This window comes from Octopus sinensis, linkage group LG15 (genome assembly GCF_006345805.1).
Source record: "Octopus sinensis linkage group LG15, ASM634580v1, whole genome shotgun sequence".
Taxonomy (NCBI): Eukaryota; Metazoa; Mollusca; class Cephalopoda; order Octopoda; family Octopodidae; genus Octopus; species Octopus sinensis.
This window is the reverse complement of record NC_043011.1, coordinates 5,717,197-5,734,027: the sequence shown is the minus strand read 5'-3', so window position 1 is coordinate 5,734,027 and position 16,831 is coordinate 5,717,197. Positions and strand designations below refer to the sequence as shown.

At 39.8% G+C, this 16,831-nt stretch overlaps 1 protein-coding gene across 2 annotated transcripts in view; it reads left to right on the top strand.

Annotated features, from left to right (window-relative positions):
* LOC115219631 (pleckstrin homology domain-containing family A member 2) overlaps positions 1-16,831 on the top strand; it is an 87,435-nt gene that overhangs the window by 37,192 nt on the left and 33,412 nt on the right. For both annotated transcript variants that reach the window (XM_036509428.1, XM_029789781.2), the window contains exons 5-8: positions 5,365-5,481; positions 9,420-9,539; positions 11,673-11,741; positions 14,311-14,372. In XM_036509428.1, the coding sequence (XP_036365321.1) occupies positions 5,365-5,481; positions 9,420-9,539; positions 11,673-11,741; positions 14,311-14,372 (368 nt within the window). The remainder of the gene's footprint in view (positions 1-5,364; positions 5,482-9,419; positions 9,540-11,672; positions 11,742-14,310; positions 14,373-16,831) is intronic.

Sequence of the window (16,831 nt, the reverse complement as noted above, 5' to 3'; positions counted from 1 at the left end):
CAAATTCCGTCAAGGTTGACTTTGCCTTTCATCCTTCCGGGGTCGATAAATTAAGTACCAGTTATGCACTGGGGTCGATGTAATCGACTTAATCCCTTTGTCTGTCCTTGTTTGTCTCCTCTGTGTTTAGCCCCTTGTGGGTAGTAAAGAAATATATATATGTCTGTGTGTGTGTGTGTATATACATGTGTGTGTGTATATGTATGTGCATGTGTGTTTGTACATCTGTGTGTATGTATGTTTACAAAGAGGCTATTTATAAAGTACAAGCAGGTGTACCCGGCGTTGCCCGGAACTGTTTGTTAAGTATGCCTGTTTGGTTATTAGAGCATTCACCGCTGCACCTCTGAACTGAATGAAAGGAATCATAATGGCAGAAGTTCCCTGCGTTGTTTGATTTATTGAGCGCAATAGTGAATACGCAGAGTCATATGCCCACACCATTGTCATTGTTTTCCATTTGGACAGTTGGTAGATCTGTAAAAAACTGGCAGTAATTGAGTTTATTTTGCTTACCACATAACTGCTGATGTGTGCTGTTTAGCAGATGGAAAGGTTGAGCCTAACGATATGACATAAAGAGAAATAGTATGTTTACCTGCTCTTTCACTGGGTTGCACATACAGCATTATCTGAACAAAAAATTTGACGTGTGGCCTGTGCAAAAAAGATGAAAAGTGTAGTATCTACCTCAAGATTGGGGCGCACTTAACGGAGAGCACACTGTGAAGATTACGCTAATGAAATAAATAAGGTGACAAGGGTATGGTTACCCGATGTTTTCTGCCGCAAAGAGCAACATCCGTAGTTGTCTTTCCCCTGTAGTCTCTGTAGCGCACGCAGCAGCAGTTGCTGCAGCATCTCTTGTAAGTCGATCTGTGCATTGTGCTGCAGTCTCTGCAGCTCGTGCAACAGCAGTTGAGGAAGCATCTCTTGTAAGTTGAACTGCACGTTGTGCTGCAGTCTCTGATGCTCGTGCAGCAGCAGTAGAGGAAGCATTTATTGTTCGGCATGCTGAACGTTGCTCGTTGCTGTTCATTGCACAGCAATACATGCTAACTGATCACAACGCTTCTCTTCACTTTCCCTTCTTCACACTGAAGCCATCCTAAGTGCATTGAGAGTTCCTCCTGGTGGCGTCCCCAGCAGATTCATTTGCACGCATACGCCTACTTTTCTTTGCAGCATTTGTTTGCTGACCTATATTGGATCTTTTGCATCGAGGCATGGTGGACAATTATCAGTTTCCGCAATAGAAAAAGTCCTCAGGAAAAAGCGGTGAATGTGTAGCACCCCAAAAATAGTAAAATGTAGTTGGCAAAAATGTTGACCAAATTTAGGATTTTTAATTTTGGGTAAGAGTTTTGAAGTGGCTAATTTAAGTTGGAATAATTATAAGTAAAAGAGTGCTCACGTAAAAACAGAGGCAAATTGTAACTCACAAATGAATACTGCTGGCAGTACTGTGCAAGCAGTCAATAAGAGCTCACCACAGCTGACAAAGTAAAGCATTGATTTTTTTCCGGCTGGGTGTGTGTCACGTTTTTTTTGCTGGCTCAAGCCAAATCCTAGGCAAATTGAGAGTAGTCTATTTATGTTGAGGATGCACAATTTCAAGGAAAAAAATTATAAGAAAATGTGTCCTAAGTCAAAGAGAGCGCACATGTCAAATTTGGTGAAATTCAGTTATGCAGACAGACAACTTGCCTTTTTAATTTATAAGATTCATTTAGGTAGCTACTATTTAACCTATTTAAAACAAAAAGAAAAAATGTTTCACTTGCAAGAAGGGTCATTTATGAAGGCAGATCAGTCATCAAAAAGTATTCCATCCATGGCCATCACATTTTATTTTCAGGCAACATGTATCTAGGATTACGCTGTCCAATATATTTTTTACTTGTTTTTTTTTTTTAAATTGCAGTGTATGATTTAGCTACAATTTCTGGCAGATTGTTTGACTATAGTAGTTTATAGATATATGTGTGTGTGTATATTTATATATATATATATCATCATCAGCATCGTTGTTTAACATCTGCTTTCCATGCTGGCATGGGTTGGATGGTTTGGCTGAGGACTGGCAAGCCAGGAGGCTGCACTGGGCTCCAATCTGATCTGGCAAGGTTTCTACAGCTGGATGCCCTTCCTAACGCCAACCACTCCAAGAGTGTAATGGGTGCTTTTACATGCCACTGGCACGAGTGCCATTTGTGTGACTCCGGTATCTGCCACGACTGCGATTTTGCTCAGCTTGATGGGTCTTTTTCTCAAGCACAACATAATGCCAAAGGGCTTGGTCATTGCCTCCACAAGGCCCTACACTTGAAAGGAACTCAATCAAATGATATTTACCTCTCACTGGATGGAGTACTTTTTTTGTTGATCCTACCTTAACAGAATAGTAAACTTTGTGTGTGTGTGTGTGTGTGTGCATGCATGTGTGTGTAATTCAGATAAATATAGGTGTGTATTATTCGTTCCTAGATACGTTTCACCATTATGATTGCTTGGAGCCCTGCATTGGGTGTTCCAAGTGCATTTGAATGCTTAACCAGAATGGATTATCAGTGAAAATGTTATTGCATTCAGTTATAGAGAACCCGTGTCGAGCTGGATAGGTAGTGAGGCAGATTTTTGACAACCAGGTGCCCTTCCTGTCACAAACCCTTGTCTGTTTCCAAGTCAGGTAATATTTCCCCATGTCAGTGACGCTTGTTTACACCTGTCACATAATGCCAAAGCAAAGGGACAATAACACACGGACACACACACATACACACATGATGGCTGTCCTTCAGTTTGCACCTGTCATATCCACTCACGAGGCTTTGATCAGCCTGCTGACATAGTAAAAGATACATAGCTAAGGTGCCATGTAGTTGAATTGAACCTGAAGCCATTGGGTTGGGAAGCAATCTTCTTGCCACACCTATTTTCACACAGCAACTTTAGTCACGTATCATGTCGTGTACAGGTGGTTGACTACCATTTCATAATTGACATCAAAACCAGTGACATTTCAGGCTGTCGACCCAGTTTTAAACAACAGCCAAGGTAGATGTAGACACTCTTCAGCCTGTCTCTGCTTGAACTGAACACATTTAAGCAACTAAAATATCCGTAACCTGAATTACAATATATTTATACAATAAAGACAAAAAAGTATGGATGGTCAACATTGCTAGGATAACAATTGAGGAGTTGATGGTTTCCTTTTGTGACACTACACTGACATGGTGTTTTGTTCATGGCCACCATACATGACTCTCAACTACCAATTCCATCTAGTTCTCAATAGCTACCACAGAGTTGTTTATATTCTTTTACTGATTCCTGTCTTTGGACTGTGGCCATGCTGGGGCTTGATCTCGAAGGGTTTTTAGTTAATTGGATCACCCTTAGTTCTTGAAGGCTACTTATTTTGATTTTGGAAGGATGAAGGCTAAAGTTGGCCTGATTGAGAAGGGAAATGGATTTAGAGTATGGACAGACTTAAATACCACAAGGCATTTTGTCTAATACTGCCAATTCTGACATTGCCAAACCATTCGGTGCCTGACCTAGTGGTTTTGGTATTGGATTCACAAACATTAAGGTTGTGGGTTCAATTCGCAGGTTGTGCAATGTGTTCTATTCTTGAGCAAGGCACTTAATGTTGCTTCAGTTCATTCAGGTGAAAATGAGTACCAGCAGGTGGCAGTAAGTTTAATCTTTGATGGACTAACATCCTGTCCAGGGGTTAGTTTTGTACTTTCAGACACTTAACCACCCCTTCCCACACCAGAAAAAAAACAGGACAAACTCCAGTCTAATGAGCCTTTAATCCTTATTTCTACTGAAATATACTCATCATCATCATCATCATTTAATGTCCGTTTCCTATGCTGGTTTGAGTTTGATGGGTTAACAGGAGCTGGCGAGGCTGGAGAGCTGCACCAGGCTCCACTTGGTTTGTTTTGTCATGGTGTCCATGGCTGGATGCCCTTCCTAATGCCAACCATTTTACAGAGTGGACTGAGACCTTTTTACATGAAACCTTTCATTAAATTTAATTTTGAAAATAATGAAGAACTTAGCAAAATAATTGCAATTAATCAATTGGGTTTGGAACAGTAACACTGAATTTTGAATGGAAGGTTAGAATTTAGATCATTTAAAAAAACACAAGAGGGGTGGTCTTAGGTGGGTTGGCATCAAAAAGATTAAGCTTGCAACAGACAGACACACACACACACACTCTCTGAATGAGATCTGCTACTAAATCTGTTTTCAACTTACTCTAAGACTTTTATAGAAAAGCAATTTCTTATCCTTCGCTTTTATTCTTCTGACATTACCAAAATTACATTTACAATAAGCTGGAGTGGACAACAAGATAATTAATGCCTATCTTGCGTATATTATACCACCACTAATTATAGTTATTATATCAATAAATAATAATTAGGTTATATAATGATGGTCATTATTTAACAAGTCTACTCTGTATGTGATACAAATGCTGTGTAGATTCTCTCTTTCTCTCTCTCTCTCGATTTTACTTCTGAGCAATTTTTGTGGAAAGAATGATAATTATGTAGTTAGAGGTTTTTGGAATTCAGAAGTAAAAAAAGACACTTGGTACCAGAGAAGGGTGGCTCGTTGTAGAAGATGGTATTATTTAACAATCTTTTTACTCTTTTACTCTTTTACTCTTTTACTTGTTTCAGTCATTTGACTGCGGCCATGCTGGAGCACTGCCTTTAATCGAGCAACTTGACCCCGGGACTTATTCTTTTGTAAGCGCAGTACTTATTCTATCGGTCTCTTTTGCCGAACCGCTAAGTAACGGGGACATAAACACACCAGCATCGGTTGTCAAGCAATGCTAGGGGGACAGACACAAACACACACGCACATATATATATATATATACATATATACGACGGGCTTCTTTCAGTTTCCATCTACCAAATCCACTCACAAGGCTTTGGTCGGCCCGAGGCTATAGTAGAAGACATTTCCCCAAGGTGCCACGCAGTGAAACTGAACCCGGAACCATGTGGTTGGTAAGCAAACTACTTACCACACAGCCACTCCTATTGTTTCTTGACTTTTTTTTGTTTTGTTTTTTTGTTTGAAATAACTGCCTGTGTAATAGTACCGAGAGATGGAATAACCCTGTCTGTAATGCTATAAATTGAAATGATTCTTTGTAATGATATAGAGGGCTGGAATGACTGTCTTTGTAATGATGTAGAGGATTGGATTTGATTTGATCCCAACTCCATACAACATCTATCTATCTTCCTGTCAGTTCTTCTACCATTTTTTGATCTGCATTCACCATTTCCATCTATTTCTTCCCATTCAATCTTCCAGGTACCCAAATCTGAGGCACAAAAACAAGAAGCAATGGAGTGGCATTATGGTGATCTAACACAGGCCAGTTACCGAACCCAGGTGGCTGGAGGTGTAGTTTGTAAAATTGCTCAGGAGGTCAGTTCAAATTTTATTATTATTATTTTATGTTTGACTTTTGCTTTACATTTGTACAAGTTGGCTCCAAGTCTCACCCAGAGACCTCAAGAGACAACAGGTTAGAAGTTCATGTGGTGTTTTGCCTAGGGTGTCATATATTTGGTTTTGTACATAGTGTTGTTCTAGAGAATGTTTAAGAAACCATAAGAAAATTATGTGTTTGTTTTAAAATTTGAGATTACATAGACAGTATTTTATGCAGGATATGGGCAGTTCCCATGAGCACTATCTTTTGAATTTCTGCCATTTGAGAGCAATCTAGGTAGCAATCAGCCCCTTTTGCTATCATTCCCAGCAGGTATTGTTTTAGTCTTCAGGTTCCACATTTTGCTAATTTCTATTTCAAGATCTTTATATTTGCTCAGTTTTTGGTAGGTATTAACAGATACGTTTATATCGATTGGGGACAGTCATATCAATGAGGAGGCATGATTTTTGTCTGAAGTCTTTCAATATAATGCCTAGTCTATTTGCATCTATCTTTCTGTCAGTTTGAATGGTGAAGTACCAGAGGAGTGAGATGTGATCATTTTGAAGCACTGGAGGTGGTTTGTGTTCCCACCAGTTTTTATCATGGGGCAAGTCCAGGCTTTTGCAAATTACCCAGTGAATATATTGTGCAGCTCTATCATGCCTGTTGAGATACTCTGTAGGCGCAAGAAGACTGCACTTGGAGACAACATGATCAATGGTCTTATTTTGTTGTGACATACATGACATATTTGGGAACTGCTGTTCTTTAATATTTTGGCCTGGTAGTTCCTTGTAGGTAGACATTGATCTTGGGCTGCTATGATAAATCCTTCTGTTTCAGATTTTAAGCCAGAAGCCATTAGTCATTGATGGGTAAGGGCTTTGTCAATATTGGCATTATTCGTTCTCTTTGGGTATTTGTTATTATTATTATTATTATTATTATTATTATTAAGGTGGTGAGCTGGCAGAATCGTTAGCATGTTGGACAAAATGCTTAGTGGTATTTCGCCTGTCACTACATTCTGAGTTCAAAATCCACTGAGGTCGACTTTGCCCTTCATCCTTTCGGGGTCAATGAATTAAATACTAATGAAATACTGAGGTTGATGTAATCAACTTGTCCCCTCCCCCAAAATTTCAGGCCTTGTGCCTATAGTAGAAAGGATTATTATTATTGTCTTTGCACAGCTTCTAACGCTGGAGATGTACTACAGTGTCAGCTGTTCACTACCAGTGTACTAAGGTAACACCCCTCATTTTTCGAGCACCTTCCGAAGTATTCGAGTGGTTCCAAGCAGTACTGTTTTCTGCAAGTGCTTCACCTTTATTGGAGCCCCTATTTGTTCCATATACGTTTCAAGATTTTTACTCACTGTTCCCAGGGCTCCGACAATTATTGGTACTACTGCTACCTTTTTCATCAGCCACAACTGCTTAACTTCCCAAGCTAACCTGTCATATCTCTCGACTTTTCTTTCTTCCTTATCGCATACCTTGTTGTCAGCTGGACATGCTATGTCTATGATCCAGCATAGTTTGTTTTCTTTCTCAATTAAGACTATGTCCGGCTTCCTATTCTCTATCTCATGATCGCACTGAATCATAAAATCCCACAGGATCTTTGCATTTCTATTTTCGACGATGCCTTCAGGCTTGTGGTCATACCAAGTTTTTGCTCTGTCAAGTCCATCCTTGTTGCAAAGTGTCCAATGGACAAGCCTGGCTATATTGTCATGGCGTCTCTTATATTCCTTCTGGGCTAATGGCGTACATTGACTGGTAATATGCCATACGGTTTCACCGTTTTGTCCACAGATTCTGCACTTATCACTTTCTGCTGTGTTGTCTGTTCTGTATTTTATTTAGTTTGTTCTTAGTGCTTGCTTTGGGCAGCATGGCGAGCTGGCAGAATCTTCAGCATGCTGGGCGAAATACTAAGCAGCATTTCATCAGTCCTTGTTCTGAGTTCAAATTCCTCTGGGGTCAACTTTGCCTTTCATCCTTCCAAGGTCAATAAATAAGGACCAGCTGAACACTGGGGTTGATCTAATCAATTTAACCTCTCCCCCAAACTTGCTGGTCTTTGAAACCATTATTATTTTTATTATTATTATTATCATCATCATCATTGTTGTTGTTGTTGTGGAGGTGAGTTGGTAGGATCATTAGCATGATGCTGTTTAAAGTGCTTAACAATATTTTAGGGGTCTTTATGCTCTGATGTTGACTCCTGTTAAGTTTAGCCCCCTTCCTCAAAATTTTAGGTCTTGTGCCTATAGTAAAATGGATTCTTGTAGCATTAGAGAAAATACTCATGGTATTTACTTGAGCCCTTTATATTCAGAGTTTAAATCCTGCCAATATCAGTATCCAGCTGGTAAGCTGGAAGGCTGATTTGGCATGGTTTTCTATGGCTGGATGCCTTTCCTAACGCCAACCAGTCTGAAAGTGTGATGTGTGCTTTTATATGCCACTGGCACGGGTGCCATTTGCATGACACCAGGGTGTGTTTATGTGCCAGTGACAATGGTGCCAATTTGTGTGGCACTAGTATCTGCCACGACTGTGATTTTGCTCGGCTTGATGGGTCTTCTTCTCAAGTATGATCATGGAATTGATGATGATGAAGTTACAGGTGGTAAGAGCTGGCTCAACCGTTAACACATCATTTAAGGCAGAACACAAGAAGTACTGCTGAGGTGAACTTTGCCTTTCATCCTTTCAGGCTTGATAAAATAAGAACCAGTCAAGGTCTGGGGTTAATATATATTTCTTTACTACCCACAAGGGGCTAAACATAGAGGGGACAAACAAGGACAGACAAAGAGATTAAGTCGATTACATCGACCCCAGTGCGAAACTGGTACTTTATTTATCGACCCCCGAAAGGATGAAAGGCAAAGTCGACCTTGGCGGAATTTGAACTCAGAATGTAATGACAGACGAAATACCACTAAGTATTTCGCCTGGCTTGCTAACGTTTCTGCCAGCTCGCCTGGGGTTAATATAATTGACTTTCCCCTCCCCTCAAAATTAATTGACGGCCTTGTGCCAAAACCAGAAAGAAAAATAATTACAATCAGCTAAGACACACCCTCTAATTTCTTAATTCATTGCACAGGAATATCTGCAAAATGTAATGGTTTAGGAATTAGTTCCTGAGAAACAACATTGCCTCTCATTTAAACTCTGCAGATGGTAATATCTAAATAATTCTAATGATTATTCAGAAATAAGATAGCAATCTGGCAGAATTGTTATGAGAATGGAAGAATTGCTTATCAGTGTTTCTTCTGAGTTCCTGTTCTGAGTTCAAATGCTGCCAGAGTTGACTTCACCTTTCATCCTTTTGGGATCGATAAAATAAGTACCAGTTGATCACTGGGGTCAGTGTAATCACTTTGTTCCCTCCACTGAGATTGCTGGCCTTGTGCCAAAATTTGAAACCAATTGTTCATTTAGAATTAGCTACTGAGCAAGACACACGCAGTGTTTAGCATTTTAACCTCACAAGTCTGGCAAATATAAATATCTGCTAAATAAAAATAATTATGTAAAAATTAACTGAGATACACACAGCATCTAACATTTCAATTCTGCAGAATGGAATACCAAAATAAATCTAGTAATTGCTTGAGAAATTAGCAGAAACGCAGCTTCTAAAATATGTTAAATGTAGATTCGATGCCTCGTCATGTCAACAACCGACCAGCAAGAAATATGTTGTTGTTGATTGTTGTTTCTACCATTTATTTATTGGAAAATTACCTTTTCGATACGTGACTAATGATGCTACAATATTTCTGTCTAAATAACGTGGGAATATACAAGAAATTTCTTTATTAAATGTTGTTGTTGTTGTAAACTTTCAAAAGCAACAAAATTGTTTTCTAGTTGTTTCATAATATCTAATTACACAGACAAACCCTGATGAGTTAAGTGGAAGTGCTGATAGTGATGATAATGTCTCCGGCCGAGGTACCCCAGCTTGCCATCTCGCAGCTCACAAGTCTGGTTATGCTGTCAAACAGGGAGCTGTGGTAAGTTCATCCTAAATGTAAACATGTCATCTTATCAATTTCAAAACCTTTCTGTGACAGCAGGGCTTGTGTGTATATATATATATATTATATATATATATATATATATATATATATATATACACACTTTATTTAAAAGCAGCAGAAAATTCAACAAAACCTGTTACTCTGAGTTTCACGTTCCCGTTCGTCGGACAGTTTTTGCTAGCAAAAACTGCTTTTAAATATTTGAGTATTCTTTTTTCCACCTTGTTTCACATTTATGTGTTTACTCCAGTATATATATATATATATATATTTGTGTGTGTATGTGTGTGTGTGTATGTATATCATCATCATCGTTTAGCATCCGTTTTCCATGCCGGCATTGGTTGGACGGTTCGACTGGGGTCTGGAAAGCCAGGAGGCTGCACCAGGCACCAGTCTGATCTGGCAATGTTTCTACGGCTGGATGCCCTTCTTAACGCCAACCACCCCTAGAATGTGGTGGGTGCTTTTTCATGCCACTGGCACAGGGGCCAGGGGGGGGCGCTGGCATCGACTATGATTGGATAATGCTTTTTACGTGCCACCGGCATGGGAGCCAGTCAAGGCAGTGCTGGCATCGGCCATGTTTGGATGGTGCTTTTATGTGCCACTGGCACAGAAGCCAGTCAGGGCAAGGGGGCTGGCATCAACCACGTTCGGTTGTTGCATTTTACATGCCACTGAGATATGTATTTGTCTGTCTGTGTGTCTATTTGTTTGTTTGTCCCTTGTGGCAGTGAAATTAGAAAGTGGTTTACAGTGGGTCAAGAGACAGGAGTTTGAATGTGGTCAAACAGTCGAGGAGTGCTGTGGTTCAAGTACACGGGTGGGGGGGGAGTTGACTGCACCAGGGACAGGAAGAGTGACATAATGTAAAGGGATGATGAACAGTGGGTGAAAGAATGTTGTGTGTTGGTGGTGGATGGTTTTAGTTGTGGTAGAAGTTGGCCAAAAGAAGACCAAGGTAGAAATGGTTAGGGTTAGATCTAAGAATGTTGAGTTTCACAGATAAGACTAAATTGTAAGGGAAAAAACTTTTGGATGACAGAGCTGTCCTCTCCATTCCAGTATAGAACATCAGTATGGAAATCATTAAAATGGTGTGACTGTCTGGTAAGAAGCTTGCTTCCTGACCAACTGGCTCTGGGTTCAGTCCCACCACATGGTACTTTGGGCAAGTATCTTCTATTATAGCCTTGGACTGACCAAAGTCTTGTGAGTGGATTTGATGGACAGAAACTGAAAGAAGCTTGCTGTGTGTGTGTGTATATGTATATATATGTGTGTGTGTGCGTTTGTCCCTGACCACCACCTGACAACCAATGTTGGTGTGTTTACGTCCCCATATCTTAGTAGTTCACCAAAAGAAACCAGTAAAATAAATATCAAGTTTAAAGAAAATAAGTTTCTGTCAAGCAGTCCAACCCATACCAGCATGGAAAACGGATGTTAAATGATTATGATTATTATTATTATTATTATTATTATTATTATGAAGACAGCAAGTTGGTAGAATTGTTAGAATGTCAGACAAAATGTTTCGCAACATTTCTTCTGGTCCTTTACGATCTAATCCCAAATCCTATCATAGAAACTTTTCTTTTCACCCTTTCAAGGGACCAGTGGAATAAGCAATTGACTAAAACCTCTCCCTAAAATTGCTGGCATTTTGCCAAAATTTGAAATCACCATCATCATCATCATCATCGCTGGCAGAATCATTGCTACATCAGACAAAATGCTCAGTAGCATCTCTTTCAGTTCCTCCAGTTCTCAGTTCAAACACCATCGAGGTCAGCTTTGCCTTTCAAACCTTTCAGGGTTGATGAAATAAATACCAGTTGAACACTGGGGTCAATAGAATCAACTTGGCTCAACTTCCCTCAAATTGCTGGCCTTGTGACTATAGTATTATTTGTTCTGAATCTTTACATTTTCAGTTCAAATTCTGCAACGGTCAGCTTTGCTTTTCATTCATCTGAGGGGTGGTGGTGGTGTTGGTGGTGGTTATTTAATTGACTGACTCTACAACCACCCTTTAAAATTATTGATCTTGTCCTGAAATTAGACACAATTATTATTTTTTTTTTTTTCCTAATCTCTTAGCGGAAAAGCTGGAAACGGAGGTTTTTTGTACTCACAGATCAAGGAATTTCATATTATCAATCAGAACAAGTAAGTTTATAACTATTTTCTGTAATTAGGAATTTGTCTTTTTTTATTGTTTGTAATTTAAGATTTTTTTTTCAGTATTCTTTTAACTGTTCTTGTTGTGGTAAGTAAAGGCACTTTATTGTATGTGTTCAAGTTCCGCCTAGATAGACTTTACCATTCTTCCTTCTACCAGTCATATACTAGTGTTGATACAATTAATGCAACTGTCCCCACTTCAAAAATCTGCAGCCTTGTGCTAATCTTGGCAGTGGATGAACAGAATTGGTAAGGTTCCAGGAAAAGATACCCTGAGGATTTTGTTGTGGCCCTATTGTGGAAAGTAAATGTTTTAAGATTTGGGAAAATTCTCTCCAGAATGAAAATCTTCAGCCAGATTGAAATCTGAGTCTTATAAGATGTTATCCTTGTATTTAAGATGCAACTCTTGTGTCTAAAACATGACATTTGTTGTATCTAGACCCTTACTATGTCTTAAGACAAAACCCTTGCTGTGTACATGTGGAAACTCTTGCTGCATCCAAGACTAGACCCTCGCTGCATCTAAAGCAAGACCCTTGCTGCATCTGAGATGTGATCTTTGCTGCATCTGAGACAAGACCCTTGCTGTGTCCAAGGTGAGACCCTTGTTGCCTCTATATTGAAATCACTACCAGGTTTGATATTAAAAGCCAGTGTGTTGGTGCAAACTGTAGGAAACTGAACTTCAGTGCTTGAAAGTTTTTAGTTTTATCTTTTCCTGTTCTGACTTCAATAAAATGATGACCCCTTATAAACCAGTCCAGTCAACTGACTATACCTGTTCCTCTGTAAACACTTTTGACAAACCAAATAGCTACAAAAAAAAAAAACCCAACTTATTTATCTTGTTGTTATTGATCATCTTATCTTTTGCTATTTTACCAAATACATCCTTTTGAGATGTTTCACTGCCATTTCTAGCTAGGTCAAGTGACTGCATAGAGGCCTCCTCATTCAGGTAGTCAAATGACTGAAACGATATTGTGGTAGTTTTGAGGTATTGGGAGTGGAGGATGGAAGGATAGGGTCTAAGCAGAGAGACCCTTCTGGGGCTGATAAAATAAAGTACCAGTTAAATACTGGTGTTAATACAATAAACAACTACAATTCTGGTTTTATGACTATATTCGAAATGATTATTATAATAGTTGTAATAGGAGAACCCTGTCACATCATCATCATCGTCGTTTAACGTCTGCTTTCCATGCTGGCATGGGTTGGATGGTTTGACTGAGGAATGGTGAGCCAGAAAGCTGCACCAGGCTCCAATCTGATCTGGCAGAGTTTCTACAGCTGGATGTCCTTCCTAACACCAACCACTCTGAGAGTGTAGTGGATGCTTTTACGTGCCACCGGCACGAGGGCCAATCAGGCTGTACTTGCAACGACCACTCTCAAAAGATGTTTTTTACGTGCCACCTGCACAGGAGCCAGCCTGGCGGCACTGGCAATGACAACGCTCGAATGTTGTTTTTCACGTGCCACTGGCACATGTACCAGTAGGGTGACGCTGGCAACGATCACGCTCAAATGGTGCTTTTTACATGCCTCCAGCACAGGAGCCAGTCAGCGGCCCTGGCAACGATCACACTCAGATGGCTACAACGTATAAGAAAAGTCTTGAGTGCTGTGAGGTAACCTAGAATACAATATCCACCCCTACCACATACCTTATCCTGCACACATACACACATTTTATGTACTCTTTACTCTTTTACTTGTTTCAGTCATTTGACTGCGGCCATGCTGGAGCACCGCTTTTAATCGAGCAACTCGACCCCGAGACTTATTCTTTTGTAAGCCCAGTACTTATTCTATCGGTCTCTTTTGCCGAACCGCTAAGTAACGGGGACATAAACACACCAGCATCGGTTGTCAAGCAATGCTAGGGGGACAAACACAGACACACATACACATACATATATATATATATATATATATACACGACAGGCTTCTTTCAGTTTCCGTCTACCAAATCCACTCACAAGGCTTTGGTCGGCCCGAGGCTATAGTAGAAGACACTTGCCCAAGGTTCCACGCAGTGGGACTGAACCCGGAACCATGTGGTCGGTAAACAAGCTACTTACCACACAGCCAGTCCTGCGCCTATGTGTGTACTATTACACAATGTGTATTATCGTGCGGTATTAAGGTGGCCAGCTGGTGGAACCGTTAAGCCACCAGGTAAAATGCTCAGGTGCATTTTGTCTTCATATTCTAAAGGAAGATTTTGCCATGGTCAACCTTGCCTTTTGTCCTTTCAGGGGTCAATAAAATAAATACCAGTTGAGGACTGGATTCAGTGTAATTGATTTATCCCCTTTCTTGAAATTATTGGTCTTGTGCCAAAATCTTAAACCGTTTTTGTGTGGTATTTCTTTTTCCTGATATTGTCATTCCATAAATATCTTCAATTTCTCTTGCTTTTATTACCATATTATGTGTGTGTGTATGTGTAATAAACAGAGAACTGTATCTTGTGTGGCATTTATTATTCCTGATATTGTTCGTCCATAAATATCTCTTTAACTTCTCTTGCCATTTCTTTCAGTCACTGTCTCCAATACGAACAATACCTAAAAATAATCTACTAGAAGTTAAAAAGTCAATTGCGTAAGTAGACACATTGTCTCTTGTCTCCATTGATCTTCTCCCGCACTCCTCACTCTCTCAGTTGTCTCTCCTTCCTCTCTCACCCCCTCCCACTTCTCTTACTCTTTCTCTCTTGTATATTGTGATTCTGTATTTCTGTGTCTGTGTGAGAGAGAGACTTTTCACATTGTCACCATTATCTGGTCAACTTTATTTATCAGTGAATAAAAACAGGTTTATCGAATAATCGGTTAACAATTCAATCAACTGAGCTACCCACTTATTGAATTAAAATGTTAGTGGCTGAGTACTCCACAGAGGCTTCCATTCTCACTGTAGTCCCTAGACACAATTGGACACATTTGTGTGTGACAAAGCCAGACCGCTGAATTACAGGTATGGCAGTCCACTCGATGACCATTCAGATGACCCAGTTTTATTCAAAAGGAATGTGGTAATCTTGGGTATTTATGCCATACACTGGGATTGAACTTAATACCTCATGATAGGGAAGCAATCTTTTGCGAAGTAGAGACGGGTTGGTATCTTTTTGATGCCGATTCATGTGAGATTGCTTCTGGTTCTATGGTACAAACTTCCCCTTTTTAAAGTGATCTAAATTAAAATCTTTCATTAAAATTTCTTGTTAATTTAAGTTCCAAACACCTGATTGATAATGACAGTTATTTTGCTAAATTCTTCATTTTCAAAATTATCTGAAACCGAGGCAGTGTATTTCAAGAGAAATGGAAGCACTCCATCGGTTACGACGACGAGGGTTCCGGTTGATCCGATCAACGGAACAGCCTGCTTGTCAAATTAACGTGCAAGTGGCTGAGCACTCCACAGACACGTGTACCCTTAACGTAGTTCTCGGGGATATTCAGCGTGACACAGAGAGTGACAAGGCCGGCCCCTTGAAATACAGGTACAACAGAAACAGGAAGTAAGAGTGAGAGAAAGTTGTGGTGAAAGAGTACAGCAGGGATCACCACCATCCATGCCGGAGCCTCGTGGAGCTTTAGTGGTTTTCGCTCAATAAACACTCACAACGCCCGGTCTGGGAATCGAAACCGCGATCCTACGACCGCGAGTCCGCTGCCCTAACCACTGGGCCATTGTGCCTCCGCATTTCAAGAGAAACATTGCTCATAAAAGGATTAACCAGTAAGGTTTGGTTGCACAGAACTTCTTGATAAATGATTGCATCATTTTTATGAATCTGTATGAAACTAGATTTGAGATTTAACCGTTTTAGCATCCAGATTACTCTGTCAAATGTAATCCTTATTTATTTACATTATTTTGAATTAATCCTGCTTTGCAGTTCTGTATTTAAGAGACGAGGAACTATGTACATTATTTACATTTGACAGATATTTGTCCTCATCTTGTTTGTTGTTAAAACAAAGTTTCGGCTGATATACCCTCCAGCCTTCATCAGGTGTCTTGGGAAATCTTCGAATCTGGGTTCTCATTCCTAAGGTATTTTTCGATGTTATTACTATTATTATTCAGATCACTGCCTGGAATCTTAGGGTTAGTAGCCTGCACTCTTAACCCCAAGATTCCGAGTTCGATTCCAGGCAGTGACCTGAATAATAATAATAATAATAATAATAATAATAATAATTATTATTTCTTTATTGTCCACAGGGGGCTAAACACAGAGGGGACAAACAAGGATAGACAACGGGATTGTCGATTACATCGATCGCAGTGTTTAACTGGTACTTATTTAATCGACCCCCAAAAGGATGAAAGGCAAAGTTGACCTCGGCGGAATTTGAATATAGAATATAACGGCAGACGAAATGCTGCTAAGCATTTTGTCTGGTGTGCTAACGTTTTTGCCAGCTCGCCGCTATAATAATAATAATAATATTGAAAAATACTTTAGGAATGAGAACCAAGATTTGAAATTTCCCCAAGACACCTGATGAAGGCTGGAGAGTATATCAGCCGAAACGTTGTGTTAACAACAAACAAAATGAGGACATAGGGCACAGAAAGTGTGTCTATAGCCAGCTGGAGGAGGTGTCCTCCTGGGGCTACAAACTACAGTAGCATCCACCCTTAGGGGTTAGCCATATTTAAATGGCAAATATACGTCACGATGTGTTGTAGCTACTGTTTATAACTTGCTCTGAGATTTATTATTAAAATGAGGACAAATATCTGTCAAATGTAAATAATTCTGTATTACTTTGTAGCTTTGAGATTTCAATGACGTGATTGTTTGTTTTTAGAATAATATTGTAGGGTAGGTGTGAGAGGTTTGATCTGGCCAGTTTGGAGATAATACAGGTAGATTATTTTTGGCCAGGTATGGCTGGTTTAAATGCTAAAGGATTAAGTGACAAAGACTGACGCCAATATATTATAGACACAATGCATTATCCATTAGAAGTTGGTTGTAGAGGATTCATTGGGCACAGTATGGGATGATAGTGGTTGCCTCTAGGTTTAACTCCTTATGA